This window comes from Xyrauchen texanus, chromosome 26, assembly GCF_025860055.1.
Source record: "Xyrauchen texanus isolate HMW12.3.18 chromosome 26, RBS_HiC_50CHRs, whole genome shotgun sequence".
Lineage (NCBI taxonomy): Eukaryota > Metazoa > Chordata > Actinopteri > Cypriniformes > Catostomidae > Xyrauchen > Xyrauchen texanus.
Window position 1 is genome coordinate 36820241 of NC_068301.1, and position 26622 is coordinate 36846862.

Sequence of the window (26622 nt, forward strand, 5' to 3'; positions counted from 1 at the left end):
ACAGTCAGTTTGTACAACGCTCCTTTAATCTCCAGTTGCAGCTTCTCTAATTCAGACTCCATTTTATCAGAGGAGAGGGCATAAGCAGTAAAATTAGGGTAAATCTGACTTAATTGGCTTTTTGCTGCTCCCTAGTGGTCAGTTTTGCTCACGTCAGGATACAAGTTACCAGGGTCGTCTGAAGACCAATTCCACCACCTTGCGGAACTCTTTTCTCTGATACCTGGGTTGTTTGAAGGGATGATCGACTCAAGGGCTCCACTTACAGCTCAGGGGTAATCCTCAAGCCAAACATCCGAGCGGTGCCTCCAAATGTTGTGCCTTAAAAAGGGAAAAAGTAACGGGAGAAGGTTAAAGAGACACACACGCAGCTCTCGCCTTCACTCGTCTGTATTGAATGACTTTTTAAACAACGTATATGTTACGAATGAGGCAGCGAAGGCAGACGAGGAGAGCGGATCTAAATGCAGACTTACTTTATTGATTAAGCAAACAAACAAACACAAAGGAAAAACCCTCAATGGGGAAATAAACATAAAACTAGAAAAACACGGGCAGGGGAAACATACCAGGCTAACAACAACATTCAACAATAGACAAGGACTGAACCAAAAACCAGGGTATAAATACATGAACATAGGAAAAGGGGCCAATGAACAAACAGAACTCAAACAAGATAACAAGGTGATAGACAGAAGCAAAATGGCAAATTAACGAGGGCAGGTGCAAACAATGAACGTGAACACGAAAGCTAACAAAGAGACTATGGAGTTACACAAGGGACAAAAGTGAAAACTAAGGAGTGCAAAAGTGACAAAAATGGCAAACAAAAGGGCAACAGTGAAACAAGACAAGGTAAACATAACAGAGCCCCCCCCCCTCAAAGGATCGGATTCCAGACGATCCTAAGGAACAAAAAACGAAGGACAGAAAACCCACAAAAAACAAAATGAGGGCACAAGGGGCAGACAGGCAGACCAGGGGGGTACAAGAACAGGAAGGCAGTCCAAGGGGCACAGAGGGCAGGCAGGAAGTCCAAGGGGGCAACGAGGGGCAGACAGGCAGTCCAAGGGGGCAAAGAGGGGCAAGCAGGAAGTCCAAGGGGGCACCGAGGGAAGGCAGGAAGTCCAAGGGGGCACAGAGGGCAGGCAGGAAGTCCTGGGGGGCACAAAGGGCAAGGACAGGTTCAGGTGGTCTGGGAGCTGGCCACCGGGCAAGGATAGGTTCAGGAGGCTTGGGAGCTGGCCACAGGGCAAGGATAGGTTCAGGAGGTCTGGGAGCTGGCCACAGGGCAAGGATAGGTTCAGGTGGTCTGGGAGCTGGCAACAGGGCAAGGACAGGTCTGGGGGACCGGGGAGGAGGCCACTGGACAGGAACAGGGTCAGGGGGCCTGGGAAGAGGCCACGGGTCAGGAACAGGGTCAGGGGCCCTGGGAGGAGGCCACCGGACAGGGGCAGGTTCAGGAGGCCTGGGAGGAGGCCACAGGACAGGGACTGGGTCAGGGGGCCCGGGAGGAGGCCACAGGACAGGGGCCGGGTCAGGAGGCCTGGGAGGAGGCCACAGGATGGGAACTGGGTCAGGGGGCCTGGGAGGAGGCCACAGGATAGGGGCCGGGTCAGGAGGCCTGGGAGGAGGCCACAGGTCAGGAACAGGGTCAGGGGCCCTGGGAAGAGGCCACAGGACAGGGGCTGGATCAGGAGGCCTGGGAGGAGGCCACAGGTCAGGAACAGGGTCAGGGGCCCTGGGAGGAGGCCCTAGAGGCGGTGACCTGGAAGGCTCTGGCGGCGGGGCCGATGGAGGTGGCGCCATAGGAGGCTCTAGAGGCGGAGGCCTGGAAGGCTCTGAGGACGGAGCTGAGGAAGGCTCAGGAGGCGGAGCCGAGGAAGGCTCAGGAGGCGGAGCCGAGGAAGGGGGCGTAGGAGGCTTTGGGGGCGGAGACCTGGAAGGCTCTGGAGTCTCTGGGGCCTGAGCCGTAGGAGGCTCTGGAGGCGGAGCCGTAGGAGGCTCAGGAGGCTCCGGGGGCGGAGCCGTAGGAGGCTCGGGAGGCGGAGCTGTAGGAGGCTCGGGAGGCGGAGCCGTAGGAGGCATGGGAGGCTCGGGAGGCGGAGCCGTAGGAGGCATGGGAGACTCGGGAGGCGGAGCCATGGGAAGTTCTGGAGGCTCAGGAGGCGGAGCCGTGGGAGGCTCAGGAGGCTGAGCCGAGGGAGGCTCAGCTGAGGGAGGCTCTGGAGGCGGAGCCCTGGGAATCTCGGGAGGAGGAGCCCTGGCAGACTCTGGAGACTTGAGAGATGGAGCCCTGGGAGGCGGAGCCCTAGGAGGCTTGGGAGGAGGAGCCCTGGAAGGATCGAGAGGCTGGAGGGGCGGAGCCCTGGAAGGCTCGAGAGGCTTGAGAGGCGGAGCCCTGGAAGGCTCGAGAGGCTTGAGGGGTGGAGCCCTGGGAGGCTCGAGAGGCTTGAGAGGCGGAGCCCTGGGAGGCTCGAGAGGCTTGAGAGGCGGAGCCCTGGGAGGCTCGAGAGGTGAAGCTCTGGAAAGCTTGGAAGGCGGAGCTCTGGAAAGCTCGGAAGGCGGAGCTCTGGAAAGCTCGGGAGGCTCGGAAGGCGGAGCTCTGGAAAGCTCGGAAGGCGGAGCTCTGGAAAGCTCAGAAGGTGGAGCTCTGGAAAGCTCGGGAGGCTCGGAAGGCGGAGCTCTAGTAAGCTCGGAAGGCGGAGCTCTGGAAAGCTGGGAAGGCGGAGCTCTGGAAAGCTCGGGAGGCGGAGCTCTGGAAAGCTCGGGAGGCGGAGTTCTGGGAAGCTCGGGAGGCGGAGCTCTAGGAAGCTCGGGAGGCGGAGCCCTGGAAGGTTCACGAGGAGGAGCCCTAGAAGGCTCGGGGCCGCGGCGGAGCCCAAGAAGGCTCTGGAGTCTCTGGGGACAGAGCCGTAGGAGGCTTGGGAGGTGGAGCTCTGGGAAGCTCAAGAGGCTCAAGAGGAGGAGCCCCGGGAAACTCTGGAAGAGGAGCCCTAGAAGGCTCGGGGGCCTCGAGAGGCTGACACCGTAGGAGGATGAGCCACGGGCGGCGGGGCCGCGGCGGAGCCCAGGAAGGCTCTGGGACGGTCCAGGCCACAGGCGCTGGCTCTGGAACGGTCGAGGCTACAGGAGCTGGCTCAGGGAGGGTCGAGGCCGCAGGCGCTGGCTCGTTCACAGTGACATGCGTAGGCGCAGGCTCACTCACAGTGACATGCGTAGGCGCAGGCTCGCTCACAGTGACATGCGTGGGTGCTGGCTCGCTCACCGTGACAGGCGTGGGTGCTGGCTCGCTGACCGTGGAAGGCGTGGGCACAGGCTCGCTGACCGTGGAAGGCGTGGGCACGGGCTCGCTGACCGTGGAAGGCGTGGGCACAGGCTCGCTGACCGTGGAAGGCGTGGGCACAGGCTCCTTGCAGTAAGCCGCTAGATCCATTTGTGGTCTATTGTTCTGTTACGAATGAGGCAGCGAAGGCAGACGAGGAGAGCGGATCTAAATGCAGACTTACTTTATTGATTAAGCAAACAAACAAACACAAAGGAAAAACCCTCAATGGGGAAATAAACATAAAACTAGAAAAACACGGGCAGGGGAAACATACCAGGCTAACAACAACATTCAACAATAGACAAGGACTGAACCAAAAACCAGGGTATAAATACATGAACATAGGAAAAGGGGCCAATGAACAAACAGAACTCAAACAAGATAACAAGGTGATAAACAGAAGCAAAATGGCAAATTAACGAGGGCAGGTGCAAACAATGAACGTGAACACGAAAGCTAACAAAGAGACTATGGAGTTACACAAGGGACAAAAGTGAAAACTAAGGAGTGCAAAAGTGACAAAAATGGCAAACAAAAGGGCAACAGTGAAACAAGACAAGGTAAACATAACAGTATACAAGAACATACATTTCAATATTCATGCACTCAAATTCAGGACCACAGTCACCATGAGTATCTTCTTAATGCATTCAAAATTATTTTTAACTAAATTACCATATGAAATGTAAATTGTTTTAACCAAAGTTATCACTTAACATTTTAATACTCCTTTTTAACTGAGTTCTCACATAACACATAATGAAATATATTTTTAACATATCCACTTATTCCTTGGCTCTACCATGACATGAACAAGGCCCTTATAGTGATGAAAATGCACTTAAACCTTACAGCACAAATATGTGGTCATAACAGTAGCTAGCTTAAACAACAACGACAAAGTAAACGTTTGGACATAGCGGGACTCGGACATGACGGAGCCATGAGGTCTCTGGCTGCTAGCATACACATCTTCTCAGTTAGCAAGAAACTCTTTAAACAATATACACATGCAAAAACATCTCTTTTACTCATATAGCACCACAGTAATTTAACAAAGTATATTATCAACACGTGTTTAAGTTTACATTTCTTTGTGAGTGGTAATTACCTTAAAAAGGGAAAAAGTAACGGGAGAAGGTTAAAGAGACACACACGCAGCTCTCGCCTTCACTCGTCTGTATAGTCTTAAACAGCGACCGACTTACTATAAACTCTATTATAACCATTAGCTATTATAAATGAAATGAAATTACATGTCCCAAAAATGGAATACTGTAGTACTGGAATAAACTTCAAAATGAGATTTGCTTTTCAAATAGATTACTCGGTATCAAAATAAATTATATTTTAAATTATATTTTCTTTTCCATACCACTTGTCACAGAAGCACTTTAAACTGAATAAGACAATGCCTTGCATTAATGGAACATCTGTGGACAAGTTCAAGACTGCGTTCCCACATTTCACTTGGAATTTCTACTGCAAGTTCCTCTTCCCAGGCAGATTTAATTTTCTCCATTGAAGGACTTTTCACCTGTTCTAAAGCCTTGTCCAGAAAGGAGATGGTATTACCATCTCTATGACGTCTTTCCAAGAATGCATCCAGATACATAGGTGTGGCAGTGACATAGTTAGGGATGTAAGACTTCACAAAGTCTCTAATTTGAAGATACCTAAAGAAATTATTTGAGGGAATATTATATTTCTTACACAGCTGTTGAAAGGAAGCTAATTTTCCATTCATATATAAATCCCCTATATTTCGTAACCCTAAATTTCCCCAAATCTCAAATGCACTGTCTAACATCGAAGGGCAAAAGAAAGGGTTAGCTGAGATAGAGAGCAAAAACGACATCTGGATGAATTTAAAATGCATCTTTAACTGTTTCCAAATATTATGAATAACAGGGTTGTGGTTATAAAGTGAACTAGCTATACCTGTGGGTGATAGAAGTATTGTGTTACTGGATTGAGGGAGGCATTCCTCCTGTTCCAGCATTAGCCAGCTCTCCTCTATCATAGTAGAATCTATCCATGAGGTCAGAACCCTCAGGTTTGCAATAAAGAAAATTAGGTAGGGCAAGCCCACCCTGTAATTTGGGTTTACATAGGTGCTGCTTAGAAATCCTATGGGCTTTATAGTCCCAGACAAAAGGAACCAGAATAGAGTCCAATTTTTTGAAAAAAGATTTGGGCAGAAATACGGGAATGTTCTGCACCATGTACAAAAATTGTGGTAGAAATATCATCTTAATTGCATTTACCCTGCCCAGAAGAGAAATAGGAAGCGTTCTCCAGAACTTGATCATGGATTTAAGTTTAAACAACAGGGGTTGAAAATTAGCCTTAACTAAATTGGAAAACTTTTGTGTCACCTCTATTCCTAGATATGTGAATTGTTCTGAAGCAACCTTAAAGGGCAAATGATGAAGCCAAGAAGAATCCCTGATAGTGACTGGCATCAACACACTTTTGTCCCAATTAATTTTATATCCTGCAAATGTACCATATAAATTAATCAAATTAAGGATATTTGGAATGCTGCTATTGGGCTCAGATATAAATAAAATTATATCATCTGCATATAACGCTAATTTATTATCAGTATTTCTGGTTTTATAGCCTTTAATACCAGAATGGACTCTAATGGCCTCAGCTAAAGGCTCAATCGCTAATGCAAACAAAAGTGGCGACAGCGAGCAACCTTGTCTTGTACCTCTATGTAAATTAAACCGAGAGGATATTGTTTGATTGAATTCTTGCACACGGACTAGAATACAACAATTTAATCCTTGAAATTACATTTTCTCCCAGATTAAACTTCTTCAATACCGCAAATAGGTAAGGCCACTCAATTTGATCGAATGCCTTCTCTGCATCCAATGATAGAATGGCTAAATCTTGCGCCCGGCCTCGGGAAGAGTACATTATGTTGAAGAGACGCCTAAGATTAGAAGAAGACTTACGTTTTGGTATGAAACCGGTTTGATCTGGGTGCACCAAGTTTGTAATTACTGTGTTTAATCTATGTGCCAAAGTTTTTGCCAGAATTTTTTTATCTGTATTTAGTAGTGAGATCGGCCTATAAGAACCCAGTTCTTCTGGGTTCCTTCCTTTTTTTGGGACAACAATAATAATTGCCTCATCTAGAGAGGGCGGCAGGGACTGATCTATAAATGCCTGTTTGTAAACCCTATATAAATAAGGTGAAAGTAGTTTGTTATAGGCTTTATAGAATTCATTACAAAATCCATGTGGACCAGGAGTTTTACATCCTTTTAGAGATTTTATAGTATCTGATATTTCTTTAATAGTAATTTCTGCACCTAACTCGTCATCTTGTTCTTGATTTAATGAGGGAAGATTTTGTTGGTCTAGAAACTGAGCCATAACTGTTGGATCTATACTTCCTTTAGATGAGTATAGTGCCTCATAAAATGTCTGGAACCTACTATTTATATCCCTAGAGGAAGTGAGAATTTCTCCTGTGTCTGACCTAATTTTGTATATGGTACTTTCAGATATTATTTTACGTAGTTGTCGAGCTAAAAGTTTCTGAGGTTTATCACCGAATTCAAAGTATTTTTTCTTTACATACAGAAAGGATTTTGAAATTTTAGAAGAGAGAATTTGATTCAATTTGTATTTAAGTGCACACATTTCTTTATATTTTTCAATACATGGATGTTTAACATTTTCAATATCTAATTCTCGAATTTTAATTTCCAATACCTCTAATTCCGCTCTACTTATTTTTCTTTGAGATGCTTGATAGGAGATAATACAACCCCTAATGTATGCTTTAAATGTGTCCGTGATATGGGACACCCTACAGACATGTCAGGTTTGTCATTGAACTCGAAAAAGGAGTTTATCTCCTGTTTTAAGTAATTGATAAAGACTTTATTTGTAAGTAAATGAGAATTAAGCCTCCAATTTCTTTGTGGTTTCTCCATATTATCTATTTTAATAGAAAAAGTCACTGGACTATGATCGGAGATAACAATATTATGATATTTAGCCGTACAGACCTGGGGCAAAAGTTTACCATCCAGAATAAAATAATCTATTCAGGTGTAGACATTATGGACTTGAGAATGAAAAGAGTATTCCCTGTCCGTCGGATAGAGAATTTTCCACACATCAAACATTAGAATTGCTTATAAACGCATTCAAAAAATTTCTGGAATTGGAACTAAGTATTTTTGTGGAGGAGGATTTGTCCAAATACGGGTCTAGGACACAATTAAAATCGCCCCCATTTATGAGATTTGTATCTGAAATATCAGGAATTAGGTCAAACAGTTTTTAAAAAAAACTCAGGTTTGTCACAATTTGGTCCGAAAACATTGACTAATGTCAATGGCACAGAAAATACTTCTCCAACAACTATCACATATCTCCCTTCTTTATCTGAAATAGTCTGATTATTTTTAAATGGAACTCCTTTACGGATAAGGATAGCTGTGCTTCTAGATTTGGCCGAGAAATTTGAATTATATATTTGTCCAATCCACTTGCACCTCAGTCTAACATGGGCAATGCGTTTCAAATGAGTCTCTTGCAGGAACATAATATCCGAAGACAGTGATTTTAAATGAGATAGTATTTTCCCCCTCTTAACTGGTTCATTCAGCCCTTTAACATTCCAAGTTGAAAAATTTAGTGAAGCCCCTTTTGCATTTAGATTATTAGACATAGACAGTGATTATAACAGACATCCTAATCTGCTCCGACCAATTACCTACACACTGGAAGTTGTTACCATGGAAACCTCAAATGTAATTCTTTTGTAACAAAACTTTTGTGGAGTAGCTTTGTAAAGTAATCAATGGAAAGGAGGAGGCGAGAACCGGCTTTTCAATATAAATAATAGTTTAATGATAAACTAAAAAGACAACATAAACACACACATGATGGACATGTCCGTAAACGATCTCTCTCTTCAGCACTTCTGGAGTCGACCCTTATCCATCACGGAGGCTTAATTAGCCTAATACGGGACCGGGTGTGTAGGATCACGACCCGGCCCCGCCCTCCCCCTGACACTGTGGTGTATAACCTTGAAAAACAGGTGTATTTCTTTAAAAACAAAATGTGTTTCTGTTAATTAGTAGTATTCTGACGTGTGTCCTTGGTGTGTTTCCTTTGTGCTGGCACGTATCTTTAAAATATGTGGTGTGCCTCATTAAAATACATGATGCATTTCCTACAAAAATACTTTTAATCAGTTAGATATCGCTTATATGAATGGTGTCTTGTTCTAATGAGCTGGATGTATGATATCTTTGCAGCTTGTATTTTCTTTCATTAATCAAATGATAATGTGTATGTGCAGACAAGGCCGCCTCATTGTGAGGGTACACTGAAATGTAGGGCAAAGGTAAAAGATATGTGATGAGGACATGGCTGTTTGTCTCTTATACAGGTGTTTCTAAAAGTTGATGTACTCTGTCCATGAACTGTGACATGTGGTCAAGATATGAGAGGCTACCGGCAGTATATGAAAGATATATGTTTCTGTTTAATAGATAGGCGAGGGATCTCCCACCAATATTTAATTAACGAAGGACGTAGAACATATTGGTGGTGAGGGAAAGAAACAAGGCAGTGACCTCGTTGGTCAGAGATAGTGGGTAACAAGATAACAAAAAGGTATATAACTGAGAACTTAGGATAATGAGGCAGAATGGACAACTGACCGGTCTCATGTTTGTTGGTGTTCAATAAACTACAACTTTGGCATCTGGAACTCAAGACTCCGAGAGTTTTCTTACAACTTAGAGAAATTCATCGCAATTATACACGACACCACAAGCTTATTTAGTTTCTTTACTATATTTTACTATTTTAGATTTTACAGGAATAAATGCATAAGTACTAAATGTTTAATCCAGTATTTATAATGCGTTTAAGAACATTTGAATAAGTCCTAGATTATCCACTAAATAAAGCAGATTCTCTTGAAATGGTATTATCTCATACTTTTTTAATTGCCTTCTGGAGTGGTAGAAGTTGTTCAAATTATTATTAATATATTTTTTTTTTTAGGTGACCATTGCTGATGTTGTTAAAGTAAACAAAGTCAAGCTTTTGAGATGCAGTCATCAACATCCCACTAAACTGGTCTGTGATCTTCTTGGAGTTGTCTTCACATGTGAAGAGTTGTCAACACACTCCCTAACAGGACAAAAAGGAAGCGCAATAGAGGCTGTGAAGCCATCCCTGGATAGAAAGCTTGTTAATGGAATTTTATACAACAATTACTAGAAATAATAGAACATCATGAAACATATAAGAAGCCAGGAATGGTATTTCTAGCGGATTTTGAAAAGGCATTTGATAAAGTTAGACTGGATTTTATTTATATATGTATCCCGATGACTCAAGTTTTATATTTCAAAGTATCTCTCTTTTTCAAACAAGCATTACAGAGCTGGCTACAATTTCAATTTCATCCCCCTGAAAAGATAGAACAAATATTACAACAAATAATACGGCTGAACTCAAATGTGCTGCTTGATAAAATACCTGTATTTATGGGAAAGATGTTTGAAAAGGTATTTTCTTCTTAAATGATATTGTAAATTGGAATGGTAGAGTTATGTCCTGCTGTTAAACATCAAAGCATAGTTGAAAGATATGTGTTGTGTAGAAACCCAAAGGGGGTGTCCAGTAGAGATAGATGGGATGGGCTGAGGGGAGCTGAGGGTTGGGATGTGGAATTGGACACAAGTGGGAATGGAGTTGTTGTGTGAGAGATAGAATGATGGTCAAAGATAAGGGTAGAAAAAAGAAAAGTTAATAAAAAGTACATTTGAATGACACTAAGTGACAGTATTATTAAAACTAATGGCGGTGTGCATGAGGCTGATGTCGTGCAGTTGTTTGTACACATGTATATACAAACATTCTTATTCAAATAAACATATACAAGAACACACACATACATGTAATAGTGCAGACATGCACACAAACATAGAAAGTTGACTTTGCTGTTATGATTTTAATTGTCCTTGATGCCCTTTGTTTGAAATGTATTGTTGTTGTTGTTGTTTTTGTATTGTTGCTTGTTGTTGTTTCCTTTTGTTTCTTCTTTAGTTCATTATTTTGGTTGTTGGTGCATTAGGGGTTCTTGGGGGTGGGAAATTAAATTAACTGCATCATTTTTTATTTTATTTTATTTTTTCTGCTGGGGGGGACTGTGGGATGGGTCTCGAATGGTTGAGGAACAGCTATTGGGGAACTGTGGGGGGATTTTGAAAATGATTGAAATGATTATTAAGTATACTTTTGTGTAAATATGTTTTAGTATGCTAGTCAATAAATCCAATTCATTCTATTCTTTAAAGCGCACTAAAAGAGCATTGAAACATAATGATTTCAAATGATACTCTTAAATTAACATTCAAACTATGTTACAAACACACTCATGAAAGTGTTTTCACTTCCAGAACACTGAAATATTCTATTCATTTATTTCAATTCTATTTCCTGTAAGTATACTTTTCAAACTATGTGTGCTACTTACACTTAAGTGCACTTCTTTTTCACAAGAGTATACTTCTGCTATACTTCATCTATAACCATTTTAAACATGATTTGAGCAATTCTTCAGTTTTTATGACTGTATGGAATATGAATCATTTTAGAAATGCATTTGTGACAGTGCAGGTGAAATAAACATGTAAAAACACACATAATGAAGGATTTTCCATTGAGTTTTATTGTTTTGTGCAAATACATATTTGATGTCTTTAATAAACCCTTTGTGTGATGATTCAATGACAAGTTACTTTGTGTAGTAATAATAATAATAAAAATGATTTCTTTTCTAATGTAATAAAACTGAATTCAAATGAATTATATAAACACACAGAAAAACATTCACTCCCCGACTCAAACACACACTATACTCATGTGATCTGTGTTTTTATTTTTACACTTGAATGAATATTAGATTCATCTGATGAACATGTTTGTACTCTAGAAATGTCTGTTTCTGTTACAGAAGTTCAGCTGTAGTTTTTATTTCATGATTGTTGTGATATAACAGTATTGTGTGTAGAATCACTTTATTATCTACACTGTTAGATCACACAGTTTTACTGATGATGATGATGATGATGAAGATGAATATAATAATGTAAATCCAGGATATAGAGGTTGAGTGAATGTGGTCTGGACTCTGTGGATGAGGGTCATTGTGTCAGAGACGCTGTAGAAGCTCAGAGTTCCTGCACTGTGATCCACATACACTCCTATTCTACAGGATCTGGACACTACAGGGAGATCAGTGTGTTTGTTATTGTGACTGAATGAACATCTGGATGAAGAGCAGGACAAACTCCAGGACTGATTATTAGATCCAAATCTGCACTCATTACCATTTCCCTTCCTGCTGATGCTCTTATATGACACTGATATAAACACATAAACACTCCACTCAATCTCCCAGTAACAGCGTCCACACACACTCTCTCTACACAACACCTGATTATAACCATCAAATCTGTCTGGATGATCAGGATACTTCTGGAGTGTGTTTTTGTAAGTAGCTGCTCTGTTTCCATGAGATAGTCGGATGTTTTTATTCACTGTATTTGGATCCAGAGTGAACTGATGGAAATCTGATGAAGATAAAACACACTGAAATGAGGAATTATGAATTTGACACATTAAAATAAAGATTTATTTGAATATTTCATGTATCTGAACTCTTCATTTCTCCTGTTCAATGTATCAAGTGTGTTCAGTAAAGATTACCTTTGTGAAAATGTGAATTGAATTTATGAAATATACAAACTATTGGATTACGATTCAGAGTCAGTATTGAGTTTATTTTTGAGCACAAGAGACAAAAAGAGTGGAATTTGATCAGGATTCATTTGGATTTTTGATTGAGTTCATTCACTTGTGTGATCTGGGCAAATGTGACTCTGTCTCTGTAGGACACAGATTTCAGTAGTTCACAAGTTCATGTAATCCTGCTTTGAGGATCGTGTAAATGTGTGTGTCTCGCTGTCCTGAGCGAAGGGCTCGAGGCTTGACCTGAGATCAAATACCCCCAAAAGATGCCATTAAACGAGACAGCGAGCTGTTGTCTGAGTCGGGGTACTCGAGTTCAGACTCGGACTCACTCAACACTCAGTCAACCAATAAATACACTTCAATGTTACTACAGAGACTTCCATTGTAAGTGTCTCACTGGAAACTCCATTTGTGCTTTTTATAAAGAAAAGGAGAGACGAGTCAAATTCATATTTGTGATAATCAATATTCTGCCACAAATGCTGTTGATTGAGCTGAACTTGTTTTGAACCCGGAACATTCCTTTAAATGTTGAGATGTGGGGATTGTATGTTGTATTTTAGGTTCCAGTGTTGTGAATTTTGTGTTAAAATGTGTTCCTGACATGACAAGTCTACTCATAATTACACATGAAATATGACATTATATGATAGAATACGCTACGTGGAATTTATCAATTAAAAAAGGCTAAAATGTGGTTAAATAGTGAAAAACAAAAGATCAAATAAATCTCAGGATTTCTTTAGAGAGGATCATTTGAGATCAAACTAAATTGAAAATGAAGTAGAAATAAAAAGTCAATTCAGTTGGAAACATAACTTGATTGTAATGACTATCACAGCTTTCACTTTCTTTAGTTCAGTGTTTCTCGACCTTTTTCCTGCACGACACACTTTTTACCACTAAAAGTTTCAACGGCACACACGATCCCACATAGTCGAACCATCGTCAGTATTTTCCCTTTTCAAGAACTTGTTTTCTGTCCGTCTTAGTAGCGTGTTTACTTGTAATGTTTGAAATTCGGCTATACAAAAACAACAACAAATAAACATGTCACATGGGTAGGCTACTCTGTGTGAGGTCACAGGTGACAAGAGCGCTAAATAGATCATGAAAAAACAACACATTTGCTTCTTTTCTAATTTGTAGATTTGATCTTGCAATGCCACAACAAATTACAGGGATGCAAACTCATGAGGGAGAAAAAGGGAAGACAATCACTGGTCCAACAACATTTTTTCTGGGGATATTTAAAAAATAAAATAAGCTAAAAGCCCCAATTCCAGCTATTTTACTGATTCATGTTTATTCAAGTTTACAATTGTGCAGAATTAGCTGAAAAATAAAGAGTATTTTGGTGAGGCTTCTGTTTCACAAATGTGTTCAATTTTATGAACTGATTATTTCAGTGACCCCTTCTGGAAATGTCACTAGGTGACGACAAATGAGCGTCTTATGTGCTATGAGTGAATCAGTGAATCATTTTGAGTCGTTCATGACCGAAATCTGCCAAGAGACTTTATAGTGTTTAATTATTAAAAGAACAAATCAGATCTAAAGTCTTCCTTCAGTCTGAGCATTATTCTTCATCCAAAAACAACAATAATAGTCTAATAATAGTGTTTCAATAACGTCCTCACCTTCTCCTTTATTAAAACTTGCATGACTACAAATCTACTGACTTCAGTAGAAGAATTATAAACACATCAGATCTACGGGATCATTTTCCTACAGTATTTCAACTGCTGAACATGACTTTTATCAGAAAAGACCACAATAATAGACAAATAATAATCATGTTGAGTTTCAATAATGTTCTTTCCTCATTGTAAAGTGCATTTCACATGAGTTGAGTCGAGACGTCAAGCGCCGCATCGCCCTCCACATGACAAGAGTTACAGAAAGCGTCACAGAGGGGATTTTACCAGTTTGTCATGTAAAAAAGCGGGAGATGTGCACAATAAACATTGAACACATTTATTTGGAAGAGAGAAAAAAGTTTGCAGTTGCTTTGATAGCAGAAAGTAATAAAAGGACTCGTTTATGTTTAGGTCGAGCGTCTTGGTGAATTTAAATGAGATTATACTGGGTCTCTGATATTCATAAACGATAAGATAATATTTAATTAAAGAAATTATGAGACATTCAATGTCTCTTCACAAATTTGGACAGTTTTTAATATTTCTTGTTGCTTAATCTCAAAGACATTATTGGTGAAGCAAAAACATTTTCATGCATTTATTTATTTGGTGGAATTTGATCATTTTACGTGGCACACCTGACAATCTTTCACGGCACACTAGTGTGCGGCACAGTGGTTGGGAAACACTGCTTTAGTTTATGTTTGAGTTTAAGAAAATGTCAACAAATAATTGAAATGTCAACAGAACATAAGAAGTGTGTTGAAGGACAGTTTTGTCTTGATACACCTAAAGCACAATCTTTCATTCTGAAACCACTTTAAAGTTTGTTCAGCAGGAAACTAATCATAAAATATAGAGCTGATTTTGTTACATTTATAATGACAGTTGTGTTTTCTTAGTTGTGAAAGTTAAAATAATCTTAAAATATTGATGTTGAGTTTACGGTTACAATCTGAATTCAGATTCATGAACAGATTCATTCGGACTCGGACTGACGCGTACGCTCGGTGGGAAATTTAGATAAGTGAACATATGAGCTGTCATAGAGAGATGTTTCACATATATACAGCACCTCTGCAGCCAGTTTGTGGAATTAGCTTTGAGCAATAATCTGCTTCTGCTGAACAGAGATTAGGAAGAAAGACAAAGTAAAAATAACACTTAAAGTGGTCGCCGTCAATGCTGTAAAACGAATGAGCTGCTGCGGCCGCTTCTGTTGAAAAACGAGATGATTTATATGGAAAAGATGTTCTGATGAAGATGAATGCTTTGCAGTGAAGTTGCATCTGATGATCCGAGTCACTTGCATGGGTCTGTTCATGGGCAATGGGCAGGGCCACATGCCGGAAGACTCCACGCTACATAGAGTTAAGCAGCAGTTTATATACGCTTACTCAGGCAATGTGATTGGTCGGATTAAATGAACTTGCTCCTCCCGCACATAGTTTATAAAACTCAGTTTCTTTAATCTCACCCTCTTGTGTCTCACAAGTGCAGTTATTGTTACAGTTATTATTAAGTTTAGCAACAGTTCAGGCTGGTCACATTAGTCAGCTTGTTCTTATTCGCGGCTCTCCCTGAACTATTCATGCTTGGCTGTATGGATGGGCGGAGAGTTTGCCCAGAGCAGAACCATACCACCAACACCAACAGACGCTTAAAATTTGTCCTATCAATAAAGTATTCATTCAGTATTCAAGTTAGTTTTCATTTGATGGAAGATGTCCTGACTGAAATCACATTTCTGGTAACTGCACAGCCTCAAAGCTTCATTCAGTCATAATGGGTTTATTACTCACTACACGGATGTGGTGACACAATTTGAGTTTTGCTGAGAACCATTAAATGAACATATTGCTCTACTATTTTAACAGTAGTAAGTGTTGTTTTTCATTGGTTTCCTCATCAGTGAGTCTCATATTCTTCAACAATTACATTTGAAAGTGTTTGCTTGTCTTGGCGTTTAAATTTTAGGGCAGTGGTGGCTCAGCGGTTAAGGCTCTGGGTTACTGACCAGAAGGTCAGGGGTTCAAGCCCCAACACCACCAAGACACCACTGTTGGGCCCTTGAGCAAGGCCCTTGAACCTATCTGCTCCAGGGGTGCCGTATCATGGCTGACCCTGCACTCTGACCACAGCTTAGCTGGGATATGTGAAAAATAAATATTTTCACCATGTATATGCAGAAATGTATGACAATTGATCAATTTATTTATTATTATTATTTAAATCACTACAAGTTTGTCGAGGGATCTGATGTAATGAAGTTTTGTTTCTCTCAAAAATGACACCTTAGTGACTTACATTTTAGGAAGTCCTGCCTGGTTCTGGGATCAATGTTGATGTGTGGGACTGTGGAAACTAACAGACATTGATAGTGTAAATTTCATGTACAGAGAAAATGATGCCTGTCTCCATTCCTCACATATTTCTGATATCCTCTTAAGATTTTCTGAGCAGAAAAATATCCAGTGTTTTACCTCTACCAGATAGTTTTCCAATCTCCTCCTTACAGAAATCCTCCAGTTTGTCTTTCAGTTGACACACAGATTCTCTCACGCCATCAAAAGAACAGAGAAAACTGACAGTGATGTTGTCTGTAGATTCAGGAGGTGCAGAGAGAGACTGAAAACTCTACAGAGGAAAAATCAGAAAAATAGGCACAAATGAAAAAGCTCTTCTCTCATACACATTCTTGTATTTGCCACTTACACATGAGAACGTTCTTGAATTCAACACTCAACATCAACTGACAGAATTCCTCACAACATTCCAGTTTGCATTTCAACTGATAATTGTCATTCTGTTACCTGTAGGAAATGGATGTGATCGTCCGTGTTTGAAAGCTTCTGGAGCTCAGCGTCTCTCCTCCTCAGATCATCAATCTCCTGCTCCAGTCGCTCCAAGAGTCCTTCAGCTCGACTCACTGCAGCCTTTTCCTGACCTCTGATCAGCTGTGTCACCTCAGAGCGGCTTCTCTCAATGGAGCGCATCAGCTCAGTAAAGATCCTCTCACTGTCCTCCACTGCTGTCTGTGCAGAGCGCTGTTACACACACATTACAATCACACAGTGAAAGAACTCCAGCACTGGAGGAGAGTCCCAACTGAGTCTCAAACTTCTCTTCTGCTCAAAACTCACCTTATGAGACTTCACAGCCTCTCTCAGCTCCTCAACATCTTTCTCTCTCTGCTGGATTCTCTGCTGCAATTTTATCTGTGTCTCCTTCAACTGTCTCTGTTAAACAAATAAATATCACATAAATGTAATACAGTTTTTAAAACCAGATTATTACAGTATGAGATCATGAAATAACATGAAGCAGAAGTGTGAGCATTTAACTTCAGTACATCAATGTGTAATAAATTCAGTTTATACCTCCTTCTCTTTTCTCTCTGCTGCAGCTGATACAGTGTCGTGGTTTTTATGTTCGTCCATGATACACAGCAGACATATGCAGTGCTGGTCAGTCCGACAGAAAACCTCCAGAATCTTCTCATGTTGAGTACAGATCATCTCCTGCAGTCGTCCAGTGGCATCAGTCACTTTGTGTGGCTTTCTTGAGTGAAACTCCTCATGACGCTCAAAATGAGTTTGACAGTAAGATTCCAGACACATCAGACAGGACTTGACGGCTTTGTGTTTTCTTCCAGTACAGACGTCACACTCCACATCTCCAACTCCAGCGTAACAGTGAGCAGAAACAGCAGCTTGAAGTTTAGTCTTCTTCAGTTTCTCCACCACTTCAGCCAGCATGGTGTTTTTATTTAAAGCAGGTCTTGGGGTGAAGGTCTGTCTGCATTGAGGGCAGCTGTAGACTCCCTTCTGATCATCCTGATCCCAGCAGTCTGTAATACAGCTCATACAGTAACTGTGTCCACAGGGAATGGTCACTGGATCCTTCAGTAGATCCAGACACACTGAACAGCTGAACTGCTCCTCTGAAACTTCTGCCATTTCACTGCATGTACACACTGATAGAGAGACACAAACAACAGCTCAAGATCAGTTTAAGTTTCAGTTTCTCTGAACTGAGTTTCCTGATTCTGTATTTGAGACGTGTGCAAAACAGGTGTGTCTGTAAATTCACATATATTAAGAGTCCACTAGATGTCAGTCTCACACAGAAACTCAGAGTCAGTGAGAAAATAAAGTTGCTGTAAGTCAAGACATTCATATGCATCCATAATTACAGCAAAACTGAAAACTGTTCCTGGAGTTCCAGTTCCTTCATTCTCACACTGCTGTTGGGATTCATTGACATGTCAAGCTGTGACTATCCCTTGTGAAAACAAAGTACACTCAAGCATACTTTTTCAGGGGGTAAATGTATATTTAATGCAACAAGTTCAACTTTTGAGTTTTTTTTGGACCCACTTAAATATGTAATATTGTAACATCTTATAATGCACCGGAAATGTATTTAAATACATATATATTAATAAATTAAGAATATATTAAAGTATAATGTTGGATGTAATTAATATTAGCATTCTAATATTAGTTGTAATGCAACTTTAGTGCAAATAATTATGCAATTATAAAACATATTTCATATTGCACTTCAAATGTATTTTTATTATAATCTTAAATGTGTTTGCATATATACTGCTTTGCTATTTGTTTACAGTTCAGCTGCTTCTAAAACACACTTTAATGCCACTAAATATGTGATTCAAAAACACAATCTAATACACTTGAAATGAATTTATTAATCATCATGAATGAACATGCAAATAGTTCAATTGTACATTAACATAAATTGTTTCCTAAGCAACATAAATTACGCTAAATAAACCATCACATGATGTGCTATTTTTTGTTCCACTGAAGAAAAGAAAAATGTGTCCAACTCAAAGTAAATAAAAAAGCATCACCTTGTTTTAGCAAACTCTAAAAATGACACGAGTTCACATGCCTTCAGTTCTTACAAATACAACATTTAACACTTTTCAGCTTTTAAAGTGCCTGACATCATAAATATGATTTAATTCTATTTATAAATAATTTTAATTAAATTATTTAATTTAAAATTTCCATTATAATACACATAAATATTAATCTTATAAATTAAAACCTGAGAGGCTAAGCATTTCTAATACAACATAAAATTATATTTTCTGCAATTTGTAATAAAAAGAAAATAAATCCTTCCAATTGGCCAAATAACAACATGCTTGGCATACCAAGTAAACAACAACATGTATAACAACAAAATATCTGTGTCACTTTTAAAAGGAGGAAATCACTCCTGCTGCTTTACAGGGAGGTTTAGCATTGTTCATGTCGTCTCTCTACAGTGTGTCCATAATGATATTTTGGACACCAGTGGCTCCCAAACTTTGCACTCCTTTTAAGATCTAATCGAACTGTAGACTTTGCAATCTCTGGAATGCCATCCTGGGGGATGTTCCCCACTTTAGGAACCACTCTCTGATGTGTCAGTACTGGAGGGTGTAGTGCGCCCCGTTCAGGTTCCACAGTTGGGGCAGGGGATGCCAGATTGTGCCTTGCGCCTGAGAGAGGAGATCCCTCCTCAGTGTTATTTCCCATGGTGAGCTGTACAGCATCTCCATCATTTCCAGAAACCATGGCTGGTTGGGCCATTTCAGCACAACCAATAGAACCGTTTACTTGTCCTCTCGGAGTTTGCTTATGAGTGAATAGGGCATACCGGGGGAAACGTATATTTGCATTTTGCCGGCCATTTGTGTGCCATTGCATCCGTTTGGGCTTGGGACTTCAAATAACAGAGGGGACAGTAGGCACTCTCCACTGAGGCAAATAGATCAATTTCTGCTTTGCTGAATATTTCCCAAATCCTCAGTACAGTTTGAGGATGAAGTCTCCATTCGCACGGTATCATTGACAGTAGGCTTGTTTTGTAATTCAGGCAGCCTGGGACATATGTCGCTCTCAGGGAGAGATGATGCTAACTCCCTAGGAGGAGGTGACACGTCAGTCTCAACAGTGAAGGTGAATGAATTCCACCTTGGTGGTTTATATATGTCACAGCTATCACGTTGTCTGAGCAAACCAGGACATGACAGCTCGCTATTTCTGATTGAAAGTATTTAAGGCTAGAATTACAGTCAATAGCTCTAAGCAGTTGATGTGTCACACCCTCCTCGCACCTGTCTAGGTGCCCAAAGTCCGGCGTCAATCGCACACCAGGAGGTCTGGGAGGTGGCCACATGGCCGAGACTGGGTCAGGAGGCTTAGGAGGCGACTGCAGGGCCGAGACAAGGTCAGGAGGCCTGGGAGGTTACCGCAGGGCCAAGAAAGGGTCAGGAGTTATGGGAGGCAGCCACATGACAGGGACGGCATCAGGCCGTGGAGCCCCTGTAGGTGGAGTCACTGGTAAAGCGGACGGAACCGCAGAAGGAAATGTCTCTGGGGGAGCAGGCGGAGCTGCTGGCAGAAGAGTCTCTGGGGGAGTGGACGGAGCCGCGGGAGGAAATGTCTCTGGAGGAGTGGGCGGAGCCGCGGGAGGAATAGTCTTTAGGGGAGCGGGCGGAGCCATGGGAGGAATTGTCTCTGGGTTAGTGGGCAGAGCCACATGAGGAATTGTGTCTGGGTTAGTGGGCGGAGCCGCGGGAGGAATTGTCTCTGGGGGAGTGGGCGGAGATCCTTGGGGAATAGTCTCTGGGTGAGCAGGTGGAATTGTCTCTGGGGAGGGGGTGGAGCCACAGTAGGAATTGTCTCTGTGGGAGCTGGAGGAGCCATGGGAGTGTCTCTGAGGGTGGAGCCGTGAAAATCATCACATGTACATAAGTATTCATAACCTTTGCTCAATACTTTGTTGAAGCACTAATTACAGCCTCAAGTCTTTTTGAGTATGATGCTACAAGCTTGGCACACCTATTTTTGGGCAGTTTCTCCCAATCTTCTTTGCAGAACCTCTCAAGCTCCATCAGGTTCGATTGGCAGCGTCGGTGCACAGACATTTTCAGATCTCTCCAGAGATGTTCAATCGGGTTCAAGTCTGGGCTCTGGCTGGGCCACTCAAGGATATTCCCAGAGTTGTCCCATAACCACTCTGTTATCTTGGCTGTGTGCTTAGGGTCATTGTCCTGTTGGAAGATGAACCTTCACCACAATCTGAGGTCTAGAGCACTCTGGAGCAGATTTTCATCAAGGATGTCTCTGTACATTGCTGCATTCACCTTTCCCTTGATCCTGACTAGTCTCCCAGTTCCTGCCGCTGAAAACATCCCCACAGCATGATGCTGCCACCACCATGCTTCACTGTATGGATGGCATTGGCCAGGTGATGAGCGGTGCATGGTCCTCTGGCCATTCAGGCCAAAGTGTTCAATCTTTGTTTCATCAGACCAGAGAATTTTGTTTTTCATGGTCTGAGAGTCCTTCAGGTGGCTTTTGGCAAACTCCAGGTGGGCTGTCATGTGCCTTTTACTTAGGAGTGTTTTCCGTCTGGACACTCTACCATACAGTTCTGATTGGTGGAGTGCTGCAGAGATGGTTGTTCTTCTGGAAGGTTCTCCTCTCTCCACAGAGAAACGCTGGAGCTCTGTCAGAGTGACCATCGGGATCTTAGTCACCTCCCTGACTAAGGCCCTTCTCCCTGGATGCTCATTGGGACCTTCAATGCTGCAAAACATTTTTTGTACCCTTCCCCAGATCTGTGCCTCGATACAATCCTGTCTCGGAGGTCTACAGACAATTCCTTGGACTTCATGGCTTGGTTTGTGCTCTGACATTGCACTGTTAACTGTGGGACCTTATATAGACAGGTGTGTGCCTTTCCAAATCATGTCCAATCAACTGAATTTACCACAGGTGGACTCCAATCAAGTTGCAGAAACATCTCAAGGCTGATCAGTGGAAACTGAATGCACCTGAGCTCAATTTTGAGTGTCATGGCAAAGACTGTGAGTACATTTGATTTTTGATTTTTTGATTTTTAATACATTTGCAAAGATTTCAAACAAAGTTCTTTAACATTGTCATTATGGGGTATTGTTTGTAGAATTTTGAGGAAAATTTTGGAATAAGTCTGTAACATAACAACATGTGGAAAAACTGAAGTGCTGTGAATACTTTCCGGATGCACTGTAAATGAGTATAGTTCACTGAGCATGTGGATATGCTTGTTTTTCTCAACAAAAACACAACATGAGATACAATATAAACATGATAACTATTATATGACAAGTGTTTATAGTCGTCCTGTACGTTGACTCCATCTGTCAACTTCATTAGCAGTATCTTTTTCATTGTTTTGCATGAGCTTAAATGCTTTCATTCTATTCTTTTTTGTTTTCATGCATTGCTTGTTTAAATATAAAAAAACAAATAAAAAAACATAGGACATGATATAAGCTTGTTTTGAATATAATTAGAAGCGTGTATATTTTAATGGTGATGCAACCTTTATGACTAAAAAATTATTTTACAATGTCAACTCATTAATTTCCTTAATTTAAATAATAGAACATTCAAATATTTGTTTTTTATGAGCTTACATATTCGAATACCAAATTCTTGAAGAATGCCCATTCCTACTTCTAAATCTTTTGTAGTTATTTTTGTATAACTTTAGTATAAATACAAGTTAATTTGGATTCATATGTTGTTTTTTTCTGATTTTGTGAACGAAAAGTCACAAATCCGCCCGTTTTCTCATTGGAAATAGGTACATTTCAAAATATCACTGTCCTGGGATCAAAAGCAAAGTTTGTGGGGAATAATAGTCATTTTCGATACTTTTGAGGCATAAGCAATTAGTAAATAACACTTACTGCCCAGGAACAAAAATTGTGTTACATAGTGTAATTGATTAGTTTAGTGACCCCTTCTGGAGATGCCACTAGGTGGCAACAAATGAAAGTCTAATGTGCTATGAGCGAGTCATTGAATCTTTTGAAAAGTTCAGGACTGAAATCTGCCAAGAGACTTTATATTGTTTAAGCGTTATAAGAACAAAGCAGACCTATAATTTCCATTCAGTTTGTGAATGGCCGAGTATGACTTTACATCCAAAAAGACAACAATAATAGTCTAATAATAATAATAATGAGTATAAATAACGTCCTTACGTTCTAATCTACATTATTCAAATGTGCATGTCAAATTTACAGACTTCAGTAGAATGTTTAAGCATTATACAAACAAAGCAGATGTATTGTATCGTTTTCCTACAGTATTTAAACTGCTGAACACTATTTATATCAGAAAAGACAACAATAATAGCATAATAAAAATAATATTGAGTTTCAATAATGTTCCTTCATCATTGTAAAGTGCATTTCACATGAGTTGAGTCGAGCGTCAAAGCTCTGCTAAAAATCAGCGTCAACCGGCACTTTGTCCTCCACATTAGGCTGCCTTCACACTGACTAGAGTTTATGCTGCGTCATAGAATGCTGCGAATGCGTTGATTTCAAAGGGGATGGTACCAGTGTAGCCAACTTAGGGACTTTGTCGCTAGATTTAGCGACGTTTATTCAAAAAAGCAACCTTATCTACTTCCGTAGAAGAAAGTCGCCAACACTGCCCCGCGAGCACGTGGTCTTGCTTTCCTGCCCGGTCTCAGAGGCACATTCTGTTCAGTGAGACTGACAGAGAGAGAGGTGAGCCGGCGAGATATGGAGCTAGAAATATGCCAAAACAATTTGAATTTGAATTGTGTAAATTTGAATTATAGACTTTTGAATTTGAATTATAAGTGTGATTTCGCAAAATTTTATATTACATGGTATTTAAAATAGGTTTGAATTTGAATGTTTTAAACTCCAATCCTGGACATTTCATATTTAACCAAATTGAATATTTGTTTTATGACACAATTTTATAAATATGTAATATTATAATTTATAATTATTTAATAATTTAATAATTATAATTATTATAATATGCAATTTTTTTTTTCTGAATTCTTACACTATAAATATTCAGTTTTAAAAAATACAGCTTCAAGTTTTCAAGATGAAGAAGAAATTCAGAACACCAAATTCAATATTCTAAAATATTCAGAAATTCAGATCTACAGAAAGTGGGTCAGAGATCAAGATTCCGTGTTCCACAGGGAAGAGTAGAGGGTCTTGGAGAAGTCGAACGGAGCATTTTGGCCAATTACAGGTCGAGGTGCAATAATTCTCTGGAGCAAGCGTGATTCAAAAGGCCGCCATTCTGACCATGAACCGCACGGAGGTAAGTGGTTCTTAAACTTTTATGATTTATATTTATCTGTTAGGTTAGCACATTCTCAGCACGTGAGGCATTTGTCTAAGCGGTCTCTGGTATTTGTTTTAGTATAAAGTATATTTAGTATGAAAGTGATTAGTATGTGTAAGAGTAAGCGTCACATATAACTCAATAATCAATGTAATTCTGCTTCATTCTGTGATCGGAATCCACATCAGATCCAAGTCGGGTGTTATTTCAAACACTCGTTGGTGTTTGTAAGTGTGTTTTGAGCTCAAGACATGAACATCACGAATGATCATTCAGATGTGTGTGGTTTAGCAGGCGTGATTACATCATACGATTCATTTCCGCTTAATTTCATGCAAATTGTAGACTTATTGTAAAGCATTTAATGGCTAATTTACACATCGGACTCCAATAAACATAGCTGGATGACTGTCATTCTCACACGGAGAGTACATGCTCCACGTCCCGAACTGGTATCTCACCTGAAGAGAGATGATGCAATAATGTAAAATATGTATTAAAAAAAAAACAGGTTTATGAATAATCAAGCATGAAAACATTCTAATAGACCCCAAAACAATATCAAGACTTGAAAAAAATGGCATAATAGAAAGACAAGATATAATTCTTCTGCTTCAACTGTTAATGGAAGTGCAGCGTAGTTCTAGCGGGAAGACTAGCAGCTGTACATCATCACATCATTAGCTGGATAATTCCTAGCCAATCGCATGTAAGCCATTGCTTTATAATCTGCTCACAATCTATCACATTGCTGTTTCAGTGTGCTAACACGGCAACCTCCACCACCCCACCTCCACCAGTTGAGCCCTGTCCCGCACGGGGGTAGGCTCCTCGCCCCTGCCTCCTATCTCCGGCAGGACATGACGGTTCCGGGTACAACTCCCTCGGACCGCCGGACGGGGCCTACGCCAAAGAAAGAGACATTACTTTCTGTTTTACATTTATCAAATAAATGGCATCTTAAACTTCACTCAAGCCTGGCGTGTCTTCCCGATAGAAATGTGTTTACAGGACAGTGAAGTTGTCAGATCAGGCACTTGCTATCTTTGCTGACTTCAGGCAGTGCAGCTGGTCCCAGTCAGGATAATGTCAGGTTTTTGTGTATATATTTGAATTGTATTATGTAAAAGGATAGTTTGTGAGAAATGAAATGCCTGTTATGTATTTGTGCATGCATTTATTGTTTTGTAGTTATAATTACTGAAATATTTTGTAAGACAATACATATGGACGAAAATGTGAAAGTATGTGAGATGTCTCTTTTGTAACTTTTAAAAATCTCTTTTGTTAAGTGCAACAGAACGTGATTAATTATTACATAGCAATGAATGAAGTCATATTAATAGCTGTACAATTCTTGAAACTGCTGACTCTCTCTACCGGTGCTCCGTTAAGACTGCAACACAAGGTTTTAAAGGAGTTCTTTACATTGCTCCTCTTCACCACTGCTCTGCCACCAGAATCCGAAAGCTTTAATGATATGCCAAAAGAGAAATGCCAGAGATGTGGAATCACTTACCCATTAGTCATTCTGACAGCACACATTAAGTCCTGTGTGACCAGTGATGAAGCTGAACAGACCAATGATGAACAGACCAAACAAGTAAGAATCATTCAAATGATATCATTTGTTCAATTGCTTTCAATTATAGAATTAAAATTAAAATACATAATGCTAATTTTATTCATAAAGGCATATTATTCCATCATTCATGAAAGTATGGTAATAAAGTTTGTGTATTCTAATGTAAGAATAAAACCTCTGGAATGAAATGCAATGCATCTATGGAAGAACCATCCACATCTGGTGTTTTCGTGCCCATGACGTATACCGGTGATCATTCAAATGCAGCAGAAGCCACAAGCATGAATTATGTATGCATTTTTTTCTGAAACTGTTTGAAATGGAACTGATTAGCATAATAATGTATGAGGTGTAACACTAAAGTTGTAGAATACATATCTGGCTTCAGCTGAAGTGTTTACATGTTGTTTGTTTTTTACAGATTGGAAAACTGAACCAGATAAAAATAGAGCAGCATCCTTATACACCAAGGAAATAATTCTCCAACATGAGACTGGAACGCCCCTCTTGATGATCATGGATGTGAGGATGGACAGGGAAGATCAAGACCGAGAACTTGTTGCATTCTACAAACAAAACAGCATAGAATGGGCATGCCCTGTGAAAAGCAAACTCCAAGGTGCTCTTAAACACGTATAACTACATTTATTCAGTGGCATTTCAAGCCCAGTGTTGCCTCCACACAATGTTCCTTGTTTACATGAAACATACTAAGTTGCTGAAAATGTGGTTTCAGTTAAGATATTTAAGCCTGTCTACATATGTCTGTATTTTCATCTTTTGTTGTGCTCCACATGCTCCTTACGATTACATCCGCGCTAGTATTCCATGCATATATCGTGCATTATGGAAGTTACAGTATACAAATGTTTAGCTTATGTGGGGAAGTAGGATACAGCTTCAGCGAGTAAACATTTAGCAGTTTGAAATCGATTAGCTAGTTCAGTTACTTCAGTTCTGAGGAGGGCTAGCAATGATCAAACTGGTAACTTAGACTGGTAGTTGATTTTAATGTACAGTTATGAAAATGAGGATTTGTAATTAAGATAAAAATGT

General features: G+C 40.4%; 1 protein-coding gene across 6 annotated transcripts in view; it reads right to left on the bottom strand.

Moving 5' to 3' along the window:
* The window catches only part of LOC127619540 (tripartite motif-containing protein 16-like), a 224915-nt gene that overhangs the window by 128320 nt on the left and 69973 nt on the right, over positions 1-26622 (bottom strand). For 2 of the 6 annotated variants that reach the window (XM_052092396.1, XM_052092389.1), the window contains one exon: positions 11049-11824. The exons of 3 other annotated variants lie outside the window; for them this stretch is intronic. In XM_052092396.1, the coding sequence (XP_051948356.1) occupies positions 11414-11824 (411 nt within the window). In that variant the 3' untranslated portion in view covers positions 11049-11413. Of the gene's footprint in view, positions 1-11048; positions 11962-16089; positions 16147-16265; positions 16420-16595; positions 16830-16925; positions 17022-17162; positions 17822-26622 lie in introns of those variants that run through there. One more of the 6 variants, XM_052092390.1, reaches the window with a different exon arrangement.